General features: G+C 64.4%; 2 protein-coding genes across 8 annotated transcripts in view; one reads left to right on the forward strand and one right to left on the reverse strand.

Moving 5' to 3' along the window:
* LRCH4 (leucine rich repeats and calponin homology domain containing 4) overlaps positions 1-5030 on the forward strand; it is a 41708-nt gene extending 36678 nt beyond the window's left edge. For 4 of the 6 annotated variants that reach the window (XM_065570467.1, XM_065570468.1, XM_065570470.1 and 1 more), the window contains 5 exons: positions 121-234; positions 399-502; positions 1318-1455; positions 2259-2336; positions 3092-3830. In XM_065570467.1, coding sequence (XP_065426539.1) covers positions 121-234; positions 399-502; positions 1318-1455; positions 2259-2336; positions 3092-3307 — 650 coding nt within the window. In that variant the 3' untranslated portion in view covers positions 3308-3830. Of the gene's footprint in view, positions 1-120; positions 235-398; positions 503-1317; positions 1456-2258; positions 2337-3091; positions 3831-4176 lie in introns of those variants that run through there. The other 2 variants (XM_065570469.1, XM_065570472.1) reach the window with 1 other exon arrangement.
* Positions 5031-14167: 9137 nt separating this feature from the next.
* Positions 14168-21780, reverse strand: LOC135972117 (insulin receptor substrate 1-like). 2 transcript variants are annotated; one of them, XM_065570491.1, is made up of 4 exons: positions 19882-21780; positions 17041-18288; positions 15785-15844; positions 14168-15251 (listed from the first exon to the last, which is right to left on the reverse strand). In XM_065570491.1, exons 1-4 carry the CDS (start codon positions 20231-20233, stop codon positions 15244-15246), a joined length of 1668 nt encoding a protein of 555 aa, XP_065426563.1. In that variant the 5' UTR covers positions 20234-21780; the 3' UTR covers positions 14168-15243. The 2 variants fall into 2 exon arrangements, with proteins under 2 accessions (XP_065426563.1, XP_065426564.1); XM_065570492.1 differs by lacking the exon at positions 15785-15844 and having other exon boundaries at positions 19882-21775.
* Positions 21781-22454: the final 674 nt, after the last annotated feature.

Genomic DNA, 22454 nt, shown 5'->3' on the forward strand with positions numbered 1-22454 from the left:
CGTGTCCCCCTGGGGTAGCTGATCCTGGCTGAAGGGACCTGCAGCGCCGAGGTCCCAGCTGTGCGGTTGGGGGGTGCTGTGGGGCAAGATCTCACCTTCCCTCTCCCCCTGCCACCCCAGAGTCCCTCTCCCCGCCAGTCTCCAGCCCCCCGGCCCGGGAGCCCGGCTCGGCCCAGAAGCCCAGCAGCTTCCTCTTCCGCTCCACGTCGCGGACCGCCATCAAGCCCGGCTCCGGTAGGTGGTGCCACGCGGCTCTGCCCCCCTCTGCTGGCGGGCCAGGGTACTGCCGTGGCCCCCGGCAGCTCTGCAGGTCCGGGGTTCGAATCCTGCCCGTGGCTGGCAGATCTGCACGGGGCCCCTGTGTCTCCGTCCCCTGAGCCCTGCCGTCCTCTCCGCAGCCTGTGCCCCCCATGACTGCACCGCGGACCCCCAGCACCCCCTGCGGCTACGGGCCGGCTCGCACGACCTGGACGAGAAGGAGTTAACAGCTCAGCTCCGCAAGGTACAGCCATGCCCCCCCTCAGCCCCCGGGTCCCCCCGTGAGCTCCTGGCACCGAGTCCCCTGGATGGGGCTCCTGAGGACCCCCCGACATCCCCCCAGGCTTCGTCTCTCTCCCCGGCAAACCGGTCCACTGGGCGCTTCGTTCCCAGCCCCTCTGGCTGGCTCCTCGCCGGGGACGGCCCTGGCCATGGGGTGCCGGGCTACAGAGCGTGGCCTGGTCTCTGTGCCCCGTTAGCCCGTTGCCGTCACACCTGCCTCTAGGGGTCACCGCACCGATTCCACCCCCTAGATAGAGGAGTGACGTGGGGAAACCGAAGCACGCACACAGTATTCAGACAAAATATTAAAAACGTTCCCACTTCGGCACACCTGCCCGCCCCCGAGACCCTGAAAGCTTGGCTGAGATCCCATACCAGAATCTGCAAGGCTGGGAGCCAGGACACCTGGGTTCTATCCTCGGCTCTGGGAGGGGAGTGAGGGCTGGTGGGTCAGAGCAGGGGGGGCTGGGAGCCGGGACTCCTGGGTTCTCTCCCCAGCTCTGGGAAGGGAGTGGGGCTGGTGGGTTAGAGCAGGGGGGGCTGGGAGCCAGGACTCCTGGGTTCTCTCCCCGGGTCTGGGAGTGGAGTGGGGGCTGGTGGTTAGAGCAGGGGGGGCTGGGAGCCAGGACGCCTGGGTTCTCCCTGGCTCTGCCCCTGATTTCCCGGGGAAGTAATCTGACCTTCCTCTAGACACCTGTGTGTAAGTTCCCTGCAGTGAGCGTGTGCGTGGGGGGTATCCGTGGCCCCCGCCCACCCGCCTGTCTCTCCCCCCCACAGGCCATCGAGTCGCGGCTCAGCGTGACGCTGACGGAGGACCTGGGCGATGCCCTGGCCAACGGGGCCGTGCTGTGCCAGCTGGCCAACCACCTGCGCCCGCGCTCTGTGCCCTTCATCCACGTCCCGTCTCCTGCCGTGGTGAGTGGAGAGCCCCACCCCGCCTTGGACGCCTGGGTTCCCGCCTGGCTCGGGAAGGGGAGTGGGGGCTGGTGGGTTACAGCAGGGGGGGCTGGGCGCCAGGACTCCTGGGTTCTCTCCCCGGCGCTGGGAGGGGAGTGGGGGCTGGTGGTTAGAGCAGGGGGGCTGGGAGCCAGGACTCCTGGGTTCTCTCCCCGGCTCTGGGAGGGGAGTGGGGGCTGGTGGGTTAGAGCAGGGGGGGCTGGGCGCCAGGACTCCTGGGTTCTCTCCCCGGCGCTGGGAGGGGAGTGGGGGCTGGTGGTTAGAGCAGGGGGGCTGGGAGCCAGGACTCCTGGGTTCTCTCCCCGGCTCTGAGAGGGGAGTGGGGGCTGGTGGTTAGAGCAGGGGGGCTGGGCGCCAGGACTCCTGGGTTCTCTCCCCGGCTCTGGGAGGGGAGTGGGGGCTGGTGGTTAGAGCAGGGGGGCTGGGCGCCAGGACTCCTGGGTTCTCTCCCCGGCTCTGGGAGGGGAGTGGGGGCTGGTGGTTAGAGCAGGGGGGGCTGGGCGCCAGGACTCCTGGGTTCTCTCCCCGGCTCTGGGAGGGGAGTGGGGGCTGGTGGTTAGAGCAGGGGGGCTGGGAGCCCGGACTCCTGGGTTCTCTCCCCAGAACTGAGGGCTGGGCTGCGTCTTCTTGAAATGAAACCTGAGCGTCCACATGACGGGACAGCAGCTTGGGCTTCCCTGCTCCCCCCCAGCCTTGCCCCCCTCAGCTCTGGCTCCCCCCGGCCCCCCCAGCCCTCTCACCCCTCTCTGCTCTCCCCACAGCCAAAGCTGAACAAGATCAAATGTCGGAAAAACGTGGAGAGCTTCCTGGAGGCCTGTCGCCGTATGGGGGTCCCAGAGGTAATGTGGGGGCTAGGGGCGGGGGGGGCGTCTCTGATTTCTGTGCTGTGCAGCTGGGAGCAGAGAGTCACCTCTCCATGGCACCCCCATGTGGCTGCACTAGTGCAAAGCCCCGCCCCTTCTTGTGCAAAGCCCCGCCCCTCTCACACAAGCCACGCCCCAGGCACAGCTAGGGGTACGGACTCCCAGCTGACAGGCCCCTCGCCCCAGGAGCTGCAGTGCTCTTGGGGTCACCACCCAGAATACCCTGCTGCACCCACCCCCCTGGGCCGGCGCTGACGGCTCCTGTCCCCCCTTTGCACGGCAGCAGCGTCAGGGCTGAAACCCTGCACGGCTCCCCCGCAGCTGAGCGTGGGGCCCGTCATACAGCACCCAGGGAGAGAACCCAGGAGTCCTGGCTCCCAGCCCGCCCTGCTCTGACCCACCAGCCCCCACTCCCCTCCCAGAGCTGGGGAGAGAACCCAGGAGTCCTGGCTCCCAGCCCCCCCTGCTCTAACCCACCAGCCCCCACTCCCCTCCCAGAGCTGGGAGAGAACCCAGGAGTCCTGGCTCCCAGCCCCCCCTGCTCTACCCCTCCAACTCCACTCCCCTCCCCTTCTGGCTCTGGCAGGGTCCCCTGGGTGCTGGCAGATGCAGGGTTGCCAGCCCAGCGCGGTGGGGGGGGCCCAGCCGGTCTCATTCCCCCCTTCCCGGTGCCAGCTCCCCAGCAGGTCCCGTAACCTCTCTCCTGTCTTTGTCTCCCTCGCCGGGCCCAGGTCGCCCTCTGCTCCACCTCCGACGTGCTCCAGGGGGATGCCGGGCGGCTCTGGGGCACCGTGTGGGCCTTGCTGCGCCCCGGAGCCGCCGAGGAGAGCCCTGCTGCTGCCCACGCCGCGCCCGCCCTGCCCGGGCCCCTCGCCGGCTTCGCCCTCTTCTATGTCTCCGTGATGTCGCTGCTTTTCCTGGCCTATCACAAGCTCTGGGGCTTCTGAGGAGCCGCGGGGGGGCCCAGCCCTGCCTAGTGCCTTAGAGAGACCCACGGTGGGGTGTGGGGCTGGGTATCCCTCTGGGGCCTGGTGGATCCCCGCTGCCGGCCCCCGACCGCCTTCAAACCCGCCTCCTCCTACAGAGACCTGCTGTGGGTCCCAGAGCCCTGGTGTGGGCCCCGCTCCGGTCTCCCCCTTGGGGGGCGAGCTAGCCCCCTTCCCCAGCTCTCCAGTGCCTCTCAGTGGCCCCGGGCTGCCCTGCGGCCAGCTCGCTTCAGCTGCCTTAACGCGGTTAAATTATACGGCTCTATATTTGATATATATATTGGAAGGCCGAGCCCAGCCGCCGGGCCCGGCGTGTACAAACGTGTAAATAGCGTGTGGACTCGGGCGGCTCCTTCTCTCTCGGCGATTTCCTGTTGTACGTGTGCCCCGTCCCCTGGCTGCTTTCGGTGTGTCCCGGCCGCCGCGTGTGTGTCATGCCCCCCGCGCTGTCGTGTTCGCTGAGAAATGCAGCACTCCAACCCACCGTGTGGCTTTTGTCTTGGTTTGCGTTGGCTTGTCTGTGCTTTGGCGCGGCCGGGCGGTGGGGATGGGGTGGGGGGCGGGTCACGGGTCACGTGGCGACTGGGGGCCCCCGTGGGCTGGGCGCTGCACAGAACGTGGCCCCGGTGGGTCAGCCTCGCACAGGACTTCCTGTTCAAGGGGCCCATCTGGCCCGGCGTCCTGGCTGCTCTAAAATCTCCCTCCCGCCCCCTCGCAGAACAATTTGTCTCCCACAGTGTGTGGTGGGTTTCTTCCACCAGCGCCCCCCGGTGGTGGAGGTCCAGGCAGCCGCCTCCCCACCCCCTCTAACGTCTCCTCTCTCCTCCCAGGAAGCCCTGTGCCAGCCCCAGCACGTCCTGGACGAGGAGAGCCTGGCGCCGCTGGCCCGGACCGTCCAGGCCCTGCTGACTGTGGCCCCGCCCCCGAAGAAGCCGACGCCCCCCGAGGGCACCTCCAGCAAGATCTAAGGGGTGGGGGCCCGGGCGCTAATGGCACAGCCAAGGGGCCAGGGACTAGAACGCCCCGGGCCTGGTGGGGGCTGGCCAATGGTGAGAGTTCCCCCACATGGGGCACTGGGGGCCCGGCTCATGCCCAAGCAGAACAGACGGTACAGCAAGGGGCCCTGCCCCCCACCCCCAGCGAGAGCTGGGCACCCGTTGGTGGCAGTGTTGGGATCCTCAGACCAAGCCCAGCTCCTACTGCTCCACCCCCCCCCCCCGTCCCCTCCAGTGTCTTGTCAGCCGCGCGAACCCCCTTGGGCTGGGGGGGGGGGGGGAGTGGAGGTTGGGAGCAGATGTGGGGTAAGGATGGGGGGGGTTGATCTCAAGGGGGGGGCAGTTTTATTTCCCTGCAGGGAGGAAATGGGGACCAGGCCCCAGCTGCTCCCCCGTCTGGGAGCGATGGGCTCGGGCTCCCTGCAGACTCAGGCAAGGTCGCCGGACTGGGGGTCGCAGGGCAGCCGCCGGCCGTGGGGCACTGGGGCTGAGGGAGGCCCCCCCTTTCTTTAGCATTTCCCGGGGGTGGGGGGGCAGATTGCCCTGACCAAGCGACGGCTGGGGCTGCGCCCGGCATGGGCTGGTGCCCCCCCGAGCTGCACCCGCTGGTGCCAGCAGCCCCTGCTCCCCCGACTCCCTGGGCCTGGGGTGTTACGCCCTCTAGTGGAATAAAGAGGTAAATGAACCAATGCCCTCGGCCTCTAGGCTGGTCTCTGGCAGCCAGGGGCTGGGCTACTCCCCTCCAACTTGCCAGCCTCAGTTTCCCCTACACACACAGCGCACGGCCCTGCTCCCTGCAACCCCCCCATCCCCCTGGGGCTCTGTGCCCCCTTTTCCCTCTCCCTGCCTGGGTTCTGAGCTCCCCCAAACTCCCGCAGGGTTCAGGACCGTGCTGCCTGGACCGGCCCCGGCTCTCCCTTCCACCTCCCCCTCCCCCCCCCCCCGGACTGGGGCCAGAGGTTGGGGGTTCGCCTGCCCAGCTTGGGGGGTCTCCGTGCCTGGCGCCCGCCCCGGTGGGGTTCCGAACCTCACCCACGGGGACATCAGGGACCCGTTCCCAATCCAGGCTGGGAGGGGGGGCCGCAACTTGGGGGGCCCCCCCTTCACACCCCAAACACAGCCCCAGGTTGGTGCCCGCTTGAGCACTCAGCCCAGTTCCCTCTGCCCGCAAAGGCGCCGGGGGCCAGGACCGGTTCCCACCAGCCCCCCCAGAGCAACCCCAGGAGCCCAGGGGCTCCCTGGGTAACCAGCCGCCCCACACCAACTCTGGGAGGGGAGTGGGGGCTGGTGGGTCAGAGTGGGGAGGGAGGGCTGGGAGCCAGGACTCCTGGGTTCTCTCCCCGGCTCTGGGAGGGGAGTGGGGGCTGGTGGGTTAGAGTGGAGAGGGAGGGCCGGGAGCCAGGACGCCTGGGTTCTCTCCCTGGCTCTGGGATGGGAGCGGGGGCTGGTGGGTTAGAGTGGAGAGGGAGGGCTGGGAGCCCGGACGCCTGGGTTCTCTCCCCAGCTCGCAGGGTTCTTGTGCCCTCTAGTGGCAGAAGGGGGTAAATCTCTCCCCTCCCTGGGGGTCTGGGCTCCTCTCTCCTGCTCTGTCACTAGCCCCCAGCTGGCACTTACGGGCCAGAGCCCGAGTCTCCCCCCACCGCCGCTGGGGCAGGATTGTCCCCTACAAATCTTCAGCCTCAGTTTCCCCTGCACGAGCTCAGCTCTTTACACCTGGAGCATCTCCCAGCCTGACCCACCCAGTTCCTGGGGGCCCCCCCCTTCCACCCTCTCTGTCCCATGGCCTCCCCTTCAACCCCCTGCAGCCCTGCCCCCGATTTACAATTCCTCTGCCCTCCCCCCCCCGCCCCCACGGCTTTGGGTGGGATAATACCCCCTCACTGAGGCCAGGAGGGCACCGGGGAGCAACTCCCCACACAGGCCGTGTAGCAGTAGTTGGGCCTTTACCCAGCAGCTGCTGGGGCGGGGACAGGCTGGGCTGGAGCCCCGGGTGTGGGTTGTGGGAGCTGCCGGGAGTTAGAGACGCCCGGGGGGGAGAACGGGGACCCACAAACAACACAGCGGCCTCAGGCCCGATTTTCTTCCAACCTTTTATTTGAACATCACAAAAGAGCAGCGAATAGAAATGAGGCCCAAGAGCTGCGGGGGGGGGGGGGAATTTGGGGCAATTCAGGGTTTGTTCCCCCGACACACACACACCCCCACACACACACAGGGGTCACTTCTCAACAACCCTCCTGTCACGGACTCACAGATCGTGCCCACTCTTGGCCCCGTGCGGTCCATGGGGGGTGCCCCTGTCAGTGCGACAGCCCTTCTCGGGGGTTCACTCTCTCTCGGGGTCCGGCCCCTCCACCTCCTGGAGCCGCACCTCTCGGAGCCTTAGCACGTCTGTCTCTGCTGTGGGCCCCCTCAGGGAGTCCCCTCGCTCTGGACCCCCGGGGCCTCCACACCCCCTGTTCTCTAGCCCGGAGTGACTCTCAGCCAGCGTAACACAGGAGGGTTTATTGAGAGTTGAACCCAGCACAGGAAACTCTCACGGCCTCAGGCCTGGCCTCCCTCAGCCCAGCACATCCCAGTCTCCCCTGCATCCAGGTGGGCTCTGCCTGCTCCCCCTCTCCAGCCCCGAGCAGGGCCTCCTCTCCTGCTTCTGTCCTCTGGCTGGAACCGGCTGTGTCTCCTCAGCTGGGCCTCCGGGTCGCCGGTCGCTGGGGTATCCATCCTCCCGGCCATCGGCTGGGTCCCCAAGTCCTCTCTCCGGTCCTCTGCAAAACACACTCCCTCTCCCCTCCCCTCGTTAAACCAGTAACACCCAGGGAAACTGAGTCCCACCCCCGCCGCATGCAAACCATTGAAACACCACAGAGAACAAGAAACCCCCCCACTTCGTCACATCTCTGCCCCCTTCGAGGCTGAACGGAGCAGGGTCACTTAGCCAGTGACCTGGGGAAGTTCAGGGTCCCCGCCCCGCGATAAAGCATCGGCGATAACATTGGCCCTCCCCCTCACATGGACCATCTCCATGTCATACCCCTGGAGGAGCAGGGCCCACCTCAGCAGCTTGGCATTAGCTCCTTTCATTGGGTGCAGCCACGTCGGGGCGAATGGTCGGTGCACACGGTGAGGCGCCGCCCAAATAGATACGGCTGCAGTTTGTTAAGGGCCCACCCCATGGCCAGGCATTGCGTCTCGATGGCCGCGTAGTGCTGGTCCCGGGGCAGCAGCTTCTCGCTCAGGTACACAATGGGGTGTCTCTCCCCCTTAGTATCAGTTTGCATCAGCACCGCCCCCAGCCCTGTGTCCGAGGCGTCGGTGAACACCAGGAAGGGTTTGTTAGAATCCGGGTTCACCAGCACCGGGCCCTGGATAAGTGCCCCCTTCAGCGCAGAGAGAGCCCTCCGGCACTGCTCGGTCCAGACCACCTTGTCCGGCTTTCCCTTTCGACACAGCTCCGTGAGGGGAGCTGCCAGGGAGCTAAAGTGGGGCACAAACCTCCGGTGGTACCTGCCATCCCAATGAAAGCCTGGACCTGCTTCTTAGTCTGGGGAGCGGCCAGGCCTTGATTGCCTCCACCTTGGCCGGCTCCGGCTTCAGGCGGCCACCCCCCAACCTTGTGGCCCAGGTATAAAACCTCTGCCATCCCCACCTTGCACTTTTCAGCTTTCATGGTCAGTCCTGCATCCTGGAGGCGGCCCAGCACCCGCTTCACCTGGGACACATGTTCCTCCCAGGTCTGGCTAAAGACACAGATATCGTCAATATACGCTAGAGCAAAGCCCTCCATCCCCCTGAGCAACTGATCCACCAGGCGCTGGACGGTGGCAGGTGCCCCTTGAGGCCGAAAGGCAGGACCAGGAACTCGAAGAGCCCGATTGGGGTGGTGAAGGCGGACTTCACCCTGGCCTCCGGGTCCAAAGGCACCTGCCAGTAGCCTTTGGTAAGATCCATGGTAGTGAGGTACCGGGCACCCCCCAACTTGTCTAGGATCTCATCGGTCCTAGGCATGGGGTAGGCATCGGACACGGTAATGGCATTGAGCTTCCGGTAGTCCACACAGAACCGGATCGACCCGTCCTTCCTGGGGACCAGCACCACGGGCGAGGCCCAGGGGCTGGCGGACGGCTGGATCACCCCTAAAGCCAGCATGTCCCCGACCTCTCTCTCCAGGTCCTGGGCTGTTCTCCCAGTGACCCTGAATGGGGACACCTGATGGGAGGGTTGGTTCCCGTCTCCACCCGGGGGACAGCCGGGTTAGTGAGTCCAGGCCGGCTGGAGAACAGCTGCCGGTATGAATGCAGCACCTCTCTGATCTCTGCCTGCTGGGCAGGGGTTAGCTGGTCTGAGAGGGGAATTGAGTCTAGCGAGGGGTTAGCCCCCGCCTCAGGGAGGAGTCCCACCAGGGGGTCCTCTCCTTTCTCCTCCCCCTGCCCACACACAGCCAGCACCAACGTCTCCCTGTCCCAGTACGGCTTCCTCATGTTGACGTGATACACCCGGTGGCTGTGAGCCCGGTTGGACAGTTCCACCACATAGTTCACCTCGTTTACCTGTCTGATGACCGTGAAGGGGCCGTCCCAGCCGCTTGTCGCTTGTTCTTCCTCACGGGGGTGAGGAGCATCACCTGATCCCCGGTAGCATATGAGCGGGCACGGGCTGAGCGGTCGTACCAGACCTTCTGCTTCCTCTGGGCCTTTGCTAGGTTCCCCCTAGCCCAGCCCATGAGCTCCACGAGCTTTTCCCGGCAAGTCAGTACATACTCTACCACTGATTCCCCATCGGGAGAGGCCTTTCCCTCCCACTCAGCCCTCATCAAGTCCAGGGGACCCCTCACCCTCCTGCCGTACAGCAACTCGAACGGGGAGAACCCTGTGGAGTCCTGGGCACTTCCCTATATGCGAACAGCAGGTGGGGTAAATACTTGTCCCAGTCCTGCGGGTGCTGGTCCAGAAAGGTTTTCAGCATCCTCTTTAGGGTCCCATTGAACCTCTCCACTAGCCCGTTGGACTGAGGGTGGTAGGCTGAGGCCCAGGTGTGTCGGACCCCACACTTCTCCCACAAGCACTGGAGCAGGGTTGACAGGAAGTTAGACCCTGGTCTGTAAGGATCTCCTTGGGGAACCCCACTCTGCTGAAGATGGTCAGCAGCGCGTCTGCCACGGTGTCTGCCTCGATAGAGGACAAGGCCACCGCCTCGGGGTAGCGCGTAGCAAAATCTACCACCACCAGGATGTATTTCTTCCCTGACCGGGTCACCCTGCTGAGGGGCCCCACTCTGTCCACGGCCACCTTCTGGAAAGGCTCCTCTATGATGGGCAAAGGTCTCAGTGGGGCTTTGCACTTATCCCGGGCCTTCCCCACCCTCTGGCAGGAGTCACAGGTCCTGCAATACTGTCGGATAGCGTCAAAGACCCCGGGCCAGGAACAGTTCTGCAGCAGCCTCTGCCTGGTGCGCCGGATGCCCTGATGCCCCGACAGGGGGATATCGTGGGCCAAGAACAACAGTTTGCGGCGATACCTCTGGGGAACCACCAGCTGCCTCCCGACTTTCCAAGATTCAGTTCACCCTGAACCAGTCCATTCCCGGTACAGGAATCCCCTCTCCCACAGGAATCGCTCCCGGCAGTCCTCCCCCTGGGATCCTGCACTGTCGTGGCCAGCCAGGGCCCTCAGTTTCTCCAGCGAGGGATCCACCTGCAGCTCCGTTTGGAATTCAGCTGCTGGGTCTGAGGCTACAGCCCTGGCTGGTGGCGCCTCAGTTTCCCCACCCTGGGATGGGGCTCCGGCCCAGCCCTGTCGAGCCCTACCCTCGGCGCTTCAGGCCCCCCCCTCGGGAGGTCCTGCGTCCCTCGCTGGCTCTGGCTCCAGGTAAGGACCAGGGCGCTGAGTGCCATCCGGCCAGTTCTCCAAGTCATTACCCATTAGCACCTCAGTGGGCAGGTGGTCATGCACCCCACCTCTTTGGGTCCCTCCTTAGCCCCCCATTTCAGGTGTATCCTCACTACAGGCACCTTGATGGGGGGCCCAAACACTCCCCTCAGGGTCAGGTAGGCATCGGGCACTAGCTGGTCTGGGTCCACCACCTCAGACCGCGCCAGCGTCACCTCTGCACCCGTGTCCCAGAACCCCTGGATGTGTCTTCCCCCCACCTCGATGGGGATGATGTGGCGAGTGTCCCCCGGGGCCTGTCCCATGCTCACCCGGCGGATGGGGTACGGGTGCTCTGGACCTGGGGCCCCGCCTTCCCCTGCTGGCCTGGCCTGGCAGTCCCCTGCCCCTGGCACAACCCTCTCGACTGCAGCCCCTGGGCCCGGCAGTGCCCCCTCTCGGTGGGCTTCCACCCAGTTCACACCCCGCGGGTTCTGCTTGGCCGCCATTTCCTTCATCTTCAGGCACTGGGCCACCTTGTGCCCCTTTTGGCCACAGTAATTAAATTTCAGGTCCCTCAAGTCCCACGAGGAGGGTCGCCCCCCCCCCCCCCGGCAGTCCTGGGCACCCCTGAGTCGGGCTTCCTGGAGTCCCACCTTTGAGAGGTCTCTGGGTGACTCTCCTTATGAGTCCCTGATGTGGGTCTCCCCCCTACCCCCAATCTACTGTCCACGAACTCATCTGCCAGTGCCCCTGCACTGCGCAGATCTTTGGGCTTCCGGTCCACTAGCCACTTCTTAAGGTCCGGAGGGCAGATGTCCTACAGCTGCTCCAACCCCACCAGGTTATACATGTCCTCTGCGGTTGTGGCCCCTACGCCCTTCCCCCACTTGCGGAGATATTCCCCCAGCAAGTTGGTGACCTCCTTGTAAGAGACACCTGGGGTCTTGCGCACACCCCGGAATCGTTTCCTGTACGCCTCGGGGGTCAGTTCAAACTTCAGCAGCAAAGCCTGTTTGAACAGGTCGTAGTCCCCCGGCTCAACACCATCCATTTGGCTGAACGCCTGTATGGCTTTGGGACCCAGCCGGGGGGTCAGACAGCGGAGCCTGTCTGCGGGGTCAATCTGGTTCAGTTCACAAGCCTTCTCACAGGCTGTGAGGTCGGCATCCATATCCCCCCCCCTCCTCGAACTGGGGCAGCAGTTTGGTGTCTAGATTCCCCACACCACTGGCGTCTCGGGGCCCTTCCCCCCTTACCCCCCCGGCAGGCCCTCTTGGCCCGTCTCTCGTCCATCTCCAACTCGTGCTTCCGCTGTTCTACACGATCCGCTCGTTCTCTCTCTGTCCACCAGCCTCCGATCCTCTAGCTCCAGCTCCTTCGCTTCCAGCTGCAGCTCCAGTCTCTGCAGCTCCTCTGGGGAGGAACCGGACTGGGGTCTCCCTGTACTGACTGGGGAGTCAGGTCTGACCCACTCCCGGTCACTACACAGACTGCCCTCACGGCTACTCCCCGGCTCTCCGGGCACCCCGGGAGTCCCCCTGGGGTCTGGAGCCTGCACCTCAGACGGGTCATTCTCTACCAGCTGAGCCATCAGCCGCTCCTTAGTGAGCCTCCCCACGCTCAGCCCCCTCTCCCTGCAGAGACGGGCCAGGTCGCTCTGATGGAGCTGGTTCTAGGCCATTTCCAGGCTGGTTCCGTTCAATACCCTCGTTCTATCGCCGGCAGCCACTCACTGCACAGCGCCTGCGCCCGCAGCGAACGTCTACAGGGTGCATCCGCGACACATCCCACTGCTGACACCACGTTGTCACGGACTCACAGATCGTGCCCACTCTTGGCCCCGTGCGGTCCGTGGGGGGTGCCCCTTTCAGTGAGACAGCCCTTCTCGGGGGTCCACTCTCTCTCGGGGTCCGGCCCCTCCACCTCCTGGAGCCGCACCTCTCTGAGCCTTAGCACGTCTGTCTCTCGCCGTGGGCCCCCCCAGGGAGTCCCCTCGCTCTGGACCCCCCGGGCCTCCACCCCCGAAGGGGTTGATGTCACGCTGTTCTCTAGACCGGAGTGACTCTCAGCCAGCGTAACACAGGAGCGTTTATTGAGAGTTGAACACAGCCCAGGAAACTCTCAGGGCCTCAGGCCTGGCCTCCCTCAGCCCAGCACACCCCAGTCTCCCTGCATCCAGGTGGGCTCTGCCTGCTCCCCCTCTCCAGCCCCGAGCCCCCCTGCTCCCAGCTGGGCATCTGAGATCCCCGGCCCCGCCTCTGTCCATTGTCTTCTCTCCAGGGAAACAGGGTCGTAAACCGGGGCCTCCGCTCCTGCTTCTGTCCTCTGGCTGGAACCGGCTGGTTAGGTCACTGGGTCCTCACTCTGCAGCCCATTGTCCTCCCACTGGCCAGAACCGGCTGTGTCTCCTCAGCTGGGCCTCCGGGTCACCAGGTCGCCAGGTCACCGGTCGCTGGGGTATCCATCCTCCCGGCCATCGGCTGGGTCCCCAAGTCCTCTCTCCGGTCCTCTGCAAAACACACTCCCTCTCCCCTCACCTCGTTAAACCAGTAACACCCAGGGAAACTGAGTCCCACCCCCGCCGCATGCAAACCATTGAAACTCCACCGAGAACAAGAAAACCCCCCACTTTGTCACATCTCTCCCACCCCCACCAGCAGGCACAGGAGACGGGGGGGGGGGGGCCTGCAAAGTGCACGTGGGGTTGGGGGGGCTGTAACTGGTGCCTAATTCTGTAGGCCCTACCAAAATGGCAACACTTAAACCAGCCCCGACCTCCTGGGTGGCTCCCAGCAGGGGGCGATCGCGCGCCTCTCTGATTCTGGGGGTTCCACACAGCACCAACAGGGAGCAAGAACCCCCCCCCAAGTGGGCACCCCACCCCCTCCCACCTCAGAACAGCCACCCCATTCCCCGGCCCTGCCAAAGGCCCCGCTGGATCAAAGCAGGTTTGCAATCCGCCAAAACCCCCGACCGTCGGCGTTCCTCAACGCCGCAGCCAGGCCCCTTGCTAGAGCTGACAACCGACTTGGCCGAAGTGACTCCTGCACAGGGCCTCGGCCAGCCCGATCTCCGCCCCTGGAAAAGCCCAGGGGGGCGTTTGAAACGAAGAAGTCCAGCGGCGGGACCTGGGGATTTCTTAAAGGAAATGGATTTGCTGGCGTTCTTGGGTTGAAAACTTCAAAGCTCTTTGCAAACCTCACTAATTGGGAAGGTTTTCGTTCGGAAATCTCGCTTCCCCTGGATTCGCTACGTGGCTCTCACGCCCGTCACTGCGGAAAAAACCCCAAACGCATCCGTTGGAAATACCAGGATCGGCTGCGAATGTAAAGTCAATCCGCCCTGCACAGATGCACTTGAGGACAGTTATTTTTTTGTCGTTGCAACCGTTGAGGGAATTTTCATTTGCAGATGAGGCCGAGCTGAAGCCCTGAATGCAAAACCTAAGCAGCCACCGCATTACGAAACGTCGGGCAAAGTTCTATTACTTTTATTCCAACAACAAAAAAATCAAACTGGGTTCGCCAAGTTGGCACCCGTTCCAGCCGTGCTTCTAAATCCCCTTTATTCTTTTTTGGAGAACGTATTTGCAAACAGCCCAAGCGGCTCAATCAAGCTTTGCAATGCCTCTTAATTTGAGAAAGGTTTTTGGGTCAAAGACATTGTTGCAAGGCCGTAAATCACGTTGAGGAGGGGCGAGAAACTGAGCTCCCGACCGCTGAGAATCATTTTGCAAATCTCCAGCCCCAGAAAAGAGGGGGGCCTTTTTGAGCACGACTGGCTCCCCAACGCTCTGGGTGTGGCCCCAGGTCCAGGCTTGCAGGTGGATTGTGTCGCGTTTAAAGGATCTGGGTGGATCTCCCTTGACAAGGGCAGAGGAGATCCCAGAAAATGAACTCCCAGTGTATTTCAAATTTTGTCCATACCCACTTTTCCCATAAAGCCCATTTGACACAAACTGCAATAGAAAGGCTTTATTATAACCAAAAAAACATCCAATTCCTGCAGCTCCAATCTTGCAAACGAGGGACCCGCAAAATCGAATTCCCAATTCTGCAAACAAGCGCTAAATCCTGCAAAGCGAACGACCGGCCCAGCCCCGAAACCTTCCGAGAGGGGATTTAAAAACTCCCTTCCCGGCGAGCTCAGCTGGCGAAAGCCGGGAGCGAGGAAGCGGCTCGGTGGGATCCCGACGAAGGGCAGGTGGATTTAAGGCCCCAGAGCCGGAGCTATAAATTATGTGGTTTCAAACGAAACGTTTTAAAGCTTGTGCAAAAAAACCCAACCATGTGCAATTCAGAAGCACAGCGTGAACCCCAAATTCTCCTCGCGAAAGGTGTCAAATCTAAGACCGGTGTGGGGGGGCAGCGGGGGCCCACCCACAACGCCCCATCTGCAGGGTGCATTTTGGATATGCGAGAGGGCAAAATATTCCCCCCAATGCTGGGGCAGGGAGAACAAAAGACAGTGTGCAGATGGGGGGAGCCTTTGGGGCGTACCCCAAAAACAGGCAGGCGGAGGGCATGAAGGCACCAGAGGGTTGATGGGGTCAAAGGGGTGACCCCAACGCAGAGGGGGGTGAACCCTGCAAATAAGGAATCAACCCCCTGAAAAGTCTCCATCCCAAGGGGTGGGAAGCTGGGGAGATGCCCCCCCCAAAAAAGAGGAGTAAAGAATTGGCTTCGGTGCAGAGGGATCCCCAAAACTGGGAGTGACCTTGAAACCTCAAGCCCATGGTCAGGTTAAGCTGTGTCCCACCAGCAGATCCAAAAGACATCCGGAGCGCAAGGCACCAGCCCCCCCCAAAACGTGAGTCTGTCTTTGGCTTGTTCTCCACACACACACACCCCCGAGAGCTGCACCCCAAAAACAAAGGCACTTAGAGGGGTTCACGGTCCATCGGGAGGAAACCGACGCGCGTCGTCTGCGGAGGTATCAGGCAGCAGGCGTTCCAATGCGACCAGCTCTGGGGTGGAGCGTTGGTCCCGAGCCAGGGGAGCCCCGAAGTCACCAGGCTGCACGGACTGCAAAGGGGTCAGCACTCTGAAAGGGAGAGTCGAGAAAGGATCGATCCTGTATTAATGCCCCTGGTTGCAGCCACTTCTGGGGTGGGGCGGCTGGTTACAAGGGGACCCCTCGCCTGGCACTGAGATGTGGCCACCTCTGGGGCGAGGCGGCTGGTTACATGGGGACCCCTCGCCCGGCGCTGAGATGCAGCCACCTGTGGGGCGGGGCGGCCAGTTACCCAGGGACCCCTTGCCCAGCGCTGAGATGCAGCCACCTCTGGGGCAGCTGGCTAGCCAGGGACCCCTCGCCCGGTGCTGAGATGCAGCCACCTCTGGGGCGAGGCGGCTGGTTACCCAGGGACCCCTCGCCCGGCACGGAGATGCAGCCACCTCTGGGGCGGGGCGGCCGGTTACCCAGGGACCCCTCGCCCGGTGCTGAGATGCAGCCACCTCTGGGGCGAGGCGGCCGGTTACCCAGGGACCCCTCGCCCGGCTCTGAGATGCAGCCACCTCTGGGGCGAGGCGGCCGGTTACCCAGGGACCCCTTGCCCAGCGCTGAGATGCAGCCACCTCTGGGGCAGCTGGTTAGCCAGGGACCCCTCGCCAGGCAGGAAGAAAGGAACAAAACAGCTGGAAAAGAAAAGGGGAAATAATAAACCTTTCCAGCCAGTTTCTCTCCGTTTTCTTTCCTCCGTTCAGAGTGAAGGAAGCAGGCCTAGAACCGGCGGGCAATGTTGGATGGGGGGGGGGGCAGGGGGAGCGTTTCGAGGGAATCCCACAGAAAAATAGCGGTTTCTAAGGGGGAACATCTCCACGTACAGTAAGAAGAGTCCGTTTCTAGTGCAAAGCCCCAACAGTGGTGTGAGTACGTATCAAATTATTCGGGGAACGATTCACATGCCCACTGGCGAGGGGCAGCGACACGCCAACACCCCCAAAGAGACAGTTTCTAAGGGGTGACCCGCACAAAAAAAGAGGCAGTTTCTAGAATGGATATTGCTCAGGCAACAAAGCCTGCTTCTAACCTTCCCCCACCGTTCATAGTTAAAATAAACACCTGCATTTTGAAGGGGAAAATCTTTCCCCCGTCCCCAGAAAGGCAGTTTCTAAAAGGGAAAATCCCTGGCCTCCAAAAAAATAGTTTTTAAGGGGGAGAACTGCAGTAGTTTCTAAAGGGGACCCCCGGCCAATTAAAAAAAAAAACGGTTTCTAATAGGGGACCCCCCCACAGCTGTCTCCACAGGGGAGAAACCCTTAGCCAAAGCAAGAAAAGGCGGTTTCTAAAGGGGACCGTACACCCCGGGAAGGCAGTTTCAAGCAAGCGCCAGGAGGTTCTGCCTTCGCCGACCGCACAGAAACAGCTGAGTTGGCCCTGGAAGATGGGGGACAAACCCCAACCCCAAGTCTTTTTGGTAAAGAAACAAGGCAGCTGCAGGCCCCCTAAGGGCAGCTTAAAGCCATGGGGCTTTTGAAACCGCCGTGAACACATTTCCACTGTGTTTACAAAGCCTTTGTTTTTGTAGAGTCGCCCCAAACCCTTGGGTCGTTGAGAAGCCACCATCCGCAGTCCCAGCCCCACTCTGTGTTTACGTAGGGTAGCCCTCAACCTCCCCCCGCCAGCTCTTGCCAGACTTTCGAGCGCTGTTTACAAGCAGGGGTATTTTTGTAGGGTAGCTTACAAAACAAACACCTTGCGGATGTTAGTAAACAAAGGGGAAGGTTTCTGGCTACCCTGCAAAAAGAAGCTCTTTGGAAAACCATGACCACAGCCCCCCGCCCCGAACCTGCGTCCCCCTGACCCCGTGACCCCCAGATCCGCCCCGTACCTGGCCCGTCCCTTCCGCCCCGTCGTCCCTGCAGCTCCTGGGAGCGGTGGAAGTCGATGCTGGCGTAGGCCTGGGGGCTGGGGCCGCCGGCCGCCCGGGGGCTCCCATCCGGGCCGCCTCCTCCCCGGGCCAGGTCCAGGGCAACGTAGTTGAGTCCCGGCTCCTCCCAGGCGGGGATGCCCCGCTCCCTGCAGCGCCGCCTGCCGGGCTCCGCCGGGCCGGGCCGGTATTCGATGCTGACGTACTCCCCGGGGCTCAGGGACACCGGCTCCTCCAAGCTCTCACTGCTGGTGGAGGAGGAGCAGGAGGAGAGGCGCCCGGGAACGGCCAGCTGGGCCCCGTGCTTGTAGGTGCGCGGCAGGGAGCGGAAGGGGCAGGGGGCCTCCCCAGGGGCGCCGGGCGGGGGGCTGCGGCGCAGGGGGGTGCTGCTGGCCGAGCGCCACAGCGGGGACATGTTCACATACTCGGGCGCCCAGCTCCCGCTGGGGGACATGAGCATGTAGCCGGCGGCTTCGCCCCGGGGCGGAGAGACGCCGCTGGGGCTCATGGGCACGTAATCCGGCTGCCCCGCGCCCGGCAGGGCTGCCCCGGGCAGCATGGCCATGTAGCCGGACTCTGGGCACCACCCTGGCTTCCTCCGCCCGGCGCCTGTGCCCAGCGCCAAGGGGGGCAGCGACGGCCGCTTGCAGCTGGGCGCCCGCCCCTCCGGGGAGCCTGCCGGCTCTGGGCTGCCCGTCGGGCGCCCCTCTCCGGGGCTGGAGGATCCGCCCTCGTCCGACGACGCCAGGGCGTAGTCCCCGTCGGGCAGGCGGCGCCCGGAGCCCGGCAGCTGGGCAGGGGGCAGGCGCCGGGCCGGCACCGAGATGGGGGCGGAGGCCTGGCCGCGGCCTCGCACCCGGCACTCCTCACTCAGCCGCTTCATGGCCTCCAGGACGGTTTCGTGGATGTGCCGGGCCACCACCAGGTCCTCCACCTGCATCCACAGCTCGCCGGGGCCCGTGGCGGCCGAGCGCCCCACCTCCAGGAAGAAGTAGTTCTCCGAATGGCCGCAACGCCGGACACTCAGCAGCTGCAGCAGTAGGCAGGGGGCCGGGGCGCCGAGCTGCACCAGCTCCACCGTGCTCTCCGCCAGGCACAGCCGGTGCACGCCCACCAGGTTCCTGGCCTGCCCCAGCCCCTTGGGGCGCAGGCTCACCTGCCACACCTCCCGGAAGGGCCACGCCGCCCCGCTCCCCGGCTGCGACAGGCCTGCGGGAAGGGGAGGAGAGGGTTAAACCAGGTGGGGAATGCGGCTGGCTCTGCGGAGGGGGCAGAGATGGCACTCGGTGGGAGACAGGTTCCCCGGAGACCCCTCGCCCGGCGCTGAGACACCCCCACCTCTGGGGCGGGGCGGCCGGTTCCCAGGGACCCCTCGCCCGGCGCTGAGATGCAGCCACCTCTGGGGCGGGGCGGCCGGTTCCCCAGGGACCCCTCGCCCAGCGCTGAGATGCGCCCACCTCTGGGGCGGGGCGGCCGGTTACCCAGGGACCCCTCGCCCGGTGCTGAGATGCGCCCACCTCTGGGGCGGGGCGGCCGGTTCCCCAGGGACCTCTTGCCCGGTGCTGAGATGCGCCCACCTCTGGGGCGGGGCAGCCAGTCACACAGGGCCCCGCGTTGAGCTGTGGCAGTGGCTGGATACGAGCACAGGGCAGGTGACCGGGAAGCAGGGTGGAGGGGGGGGGGAACAGGTGGGAGAACAGGACCAAGGAATAAACAGACCCAAAGATCCCAGTGCCGTGGCAACCACCCACGTCACCCTGGTGACTGACTGTTTCCATGGGGACCCAGGGGAGGGGGGAGACAGCTATGGTGGGAAATGGCCGGGGAGAGGTAATTTCGATAGCTGGAAACAGGATTGAATATTTAATATATTTAATATTTCCTGGAATATTCCCCTGCTGGGCGCAGGGAGAGAACCCAGGAGTCCTGGCTCCCAGCGCCCCCTGCTCTAACTACCAGCCCCCGCTCCCCTCCCATAGCTGGGGAGAGAACCCAGGAGTCCTGGCTCCCAGCCCCCCCTGCTCTAACCCACCAGCCCCCACTCCCCTCCCAGAGCCAGGGAGAGAACCCAGGAGTCCGGGCCAGGTCCCTGTAGTATTGTTGGTCTCTATTGCATATGGCACTAGCTGTTCCAGGGCAAAGTTTGCTGCCTGCCCTGGGTGAATTGTCCGGGCGCTCGGCCACGCTGGGCCCTGGGACAAAACGGGACAGATTGGCCCAATTCCTCGGCTGGCGCCTGGAACCGTATCAGGGCTTTTATCCACCCCCATCCTGCCTCTTCTGGGGCTGGACTTTGCCCATATGAGATTTCGGAAATAGAACCCAGAGCCCACCCCGCTCCCGGAATCGGGGAGAGAACCCAGGAGTCCTGGCTCCCAGACCCCCCTGCTCTAACCCACCAGCCCCCACTCCCCTCCCAGAGCCAGGGAGAGAACCCAGGCGTCCTGGCTCCCAGCCCCCCTGCTCTCTCCCTGGCTCTGGGAGGGGAGTGGGGGCTGGTGGGTCAGAGCAGGGGGGGCAGGGAGCCAGGACTCCTGGGTTCTCTCCCCGGCTCTGGGAGGGGAGTGGGGGCTGGTGGGTTAGAGCAGGGGGGGCTGGGAGCCAGGACTCCTGGGTTCTCTCCCTGGCTCTGGGAGGGGAGTGGGGGCTGGTGGTTAGAGCAGGGGGTGCTGGGAGTCAGGACTCCTGGGTTCTCTCCCCAGCTGTGGGCTGCCCAATTGTATTTTTCAGTCACTCCCCCGTACCGCTGCCCACGCACCAGCCTCCCTTTGCCAGGTCGGTGGCCCCCTCGCCTGCCCTCACCCTTGGCGCGCAGCTCTGTCATGGCGCAGTACCAGGCCTCCTGCTGCTCTGGGCTCTCGGCCGCCACCCCGAAGGTGCCATCCCGGCCGTACAGCACGATGAGGTGCCGGTGCCGGGCGTCCGCCCGCTTGTTGATGTTCAGGGCACTGGCCAGGGGGAAGCTGCGTTTGGGGCGGGCGCCGCCAGCCCTGAATTTCTTCTCGCTCTCGTAGTACTCCAGGCGGGCCGGTCCCCGCTCGCTGGGCGCCCGCAGCACGAAAAACCGGCGCCGCTGGGACTTCTGCTTCCGCAGGTGCCCGCACAGACGGACGTCGGCCACGGGCGGGTCGCCCTCACCGGCCGCCTCCTCCATGGTGCGCCAACTCAGGGGAACAGGAGAGTTAAGGCATGCCCCCCCCGCCCTGTTTGCAACGCCACCACATCCGGCCTGCTTCGGGGGGCAGAGCTTTGGGGGTGCCTAGGGTTTGTCGCTACACCTGTCCTCTTTGGGGGGGGGCAATTCACACACACCCCCCTTTCGCAACTACCTCTTTCGGGGTACCGAGCTTCGGGGGTGCCCAGCGTTTCACGCCACCTCTGCGCCCGGATCATCTCCTTCCCAGGAGTTCATTCCTCTCCAGTTTTGCAACCTGCTGTCTTTCAAGGGCGCCTCCCCCAAGTTTTTGCAACAGCACCAGGACTCCCTTCCGGGGGGCAGAGGTTTAGTGCCTTCGCCCCCTGGATTGGGCCTGCCGGAGACCCAGGAGCATCGAAAGGAGGCGCCGTTGCAAACTCGCTTCTCTTGCGTCCCGCATGTGTCCAAAGCCTGTGCCGAGCGCCGGGCAGCCTGGCCCCGCTTCGCCGTGATTTCACGGCCGGTCAGTTTGCAGCCAAAGTCGCCTCGCCATGCCGGAGCCAATTTTGCACAAGCCACGGCAGCGTGCAAACAAGAGTCCCTTTGCAATCTCGAACGGCTGCAAAAAACCAATCTTCGCAGAGGTGCAGCCGCGCAGGCCCTCGCTGGCCAGCTGCAGCCTTGTTTGCACTAGGACACCAATTTCTTCTTTTGCAATCGGCTCCGGGTTTGATTTTAATAGAAGTCACATGAAGAGAAGCGAAATAAATCAGCCGAGTTTTTTTTTTTCCATGCGGTTTTCTGGCGCAAAACTGGAAGCCAGCGAAGGGGAGGGGGGGGGAACAGGACTTGGAAAAATAGGAGAAAGGAGCAACGTTGCTTTTTGCAGCCGAAAGATCGCTCCGCTCTCGGCCTGGTTTCGCCCGCAAAAGTTTGGATCGGCGCCTCGCCCCCGAACACGGAGGCCGCCTGGGATCTCCCGGTTGCAAACAGCAGCGCCAGGCGACCGCACGATTCTTAACACTTTTGCACAGAAGCGGGACGGGCGTCTCGCTTTCCACGCAAACGAGGCACGGAAAAAACTCGAGCGAGGGGCTTTCTCGGCACAAAGCCACGGGCCCGGTGGAGAAACCCCCACGAAAAGCTACTGTGCGGGGAGGCGGCTGGCGCTGGCCCCTGAGCCAGAGATTGATGTAGCAAGAAGGGGGGGGACAAGTTAACGCGGAGGGGGGGTTCTTGGAGGACTTGCAGAAAAGGCAAAGGGGGGGGACCCTTCACACAAGTGGATCCCCCCCGTGCAGAAGCAGGTGGAGCGGGCACAGAACCCGGGGGGGCCCCTCGGTGCGATCACCTCCCAGGTCAGGAGTGTGGGGGGGGGGGCTGCGATAACCCCCCCACGGGCGAGCCAGGCCGAGCTGCGAGCCCCGAGCGCGGCACAGTGCAAAGGGAGCAAATGCGCCCGGGGCTGCGGGTCTCTTCTCCGCCCGGCCCCGGCCCCGGCCCCGGCCCCGGCTCTCCCGGGCAGCCCGGCCCCCGCCCCCGCCGCTCCGGGCAAACACCCGCTGCCATGAGGCGGCTGCTGGACCTGATTGATGGCTCTGCAGGCGCGGGGGAGGGGGGGATTTAAAGGGCCAGCAAAGGAGGGGGAGCTGCTGCCCACCCCCTCCCCCAACCCCTCGGGTCCTGCGTCTCCCTCACGAAGGGGGTAACCGGCCGCCCCGCCCCAGAGGTGGGCGCATCTCAGCGCCGGGCGAGGGGTCCCTGGGTAACCGGCCGCCCCACCCCAGAGGTGGGCGCGTCTCAGCGCCGGGTGAGGGGTCCCTGTGTAACCGGCCGCCCTGCCCCAGACGTGGGCGCATCTCAGCGCCGGGCGAGGGGTCCTCGCGTAACCAGCCGCCCTGCCCCAGACGTGGGCGCATCTCAGCACCGGGCGAGGGGTCCCTGGGTAACCGGCCGCCCTGCCCCAGAGGTGGGCGCATCTCAGCGCCGGGCGAGGGGTCCCTGGGTAACCGGCCGCCCCACCCCAGAGGTGGGCGCGTCTCAGCGCCAGGCGAGGGGTCCCTGTGTAACCGGCCGCCCTGCCCCAGACGTGGGCGCATCTCAGCGCCGGGCGAGGGGTCCTCGCGTAACCAGCCGCCCTGCCCCAGACGTGGGCGCATCTCAGCACCGGGCGAGGGGTCCCTGGGTAACCGGCCGCCCTGCCCCAGACGTGGGCGCATCTCAGCGCCGGGCGAGGGGT

This window comes from Chrysemys picta, chromosome 16, assembly GCF_011386835.1.
Source record: "Chrysemys picta bellii isolate R12L10 chromosome 16, ASM1138683v2, whole genome shotgun sequence".
Taxonomy (NCBI): Eukaryota; Metazoa; Chordata; order Testudines; family Emydidae; genus Chrysemys; species Chrysemys picta.

Bases quoted from the DNA above. Each gene is read 5' to 3' on its own strand.
- LOC135972117 (XM_065570491.1), bottom strand. From the start codon at position 20,233: ATGGAGGAGGCGGCCGGTGAGGGCGACCCGCCCGTGGCCGACGTCCGT. The intron at 18,289-19,881 runs GTGAGGGCAGGC...CCCTTCCCGCAG, and splicing joins GACAGAGCTGCGCGCCAAGG to GCCTGTCGCAGCCGGGGAGC. The intron at 15,845-17,040 runs GTACGGGGCGGA...TTTCTTTTCCAG, and splicing joins GGGCGGAAGGGACGGGCCAG to CTGTTTTGTTCCTTTCTTCC.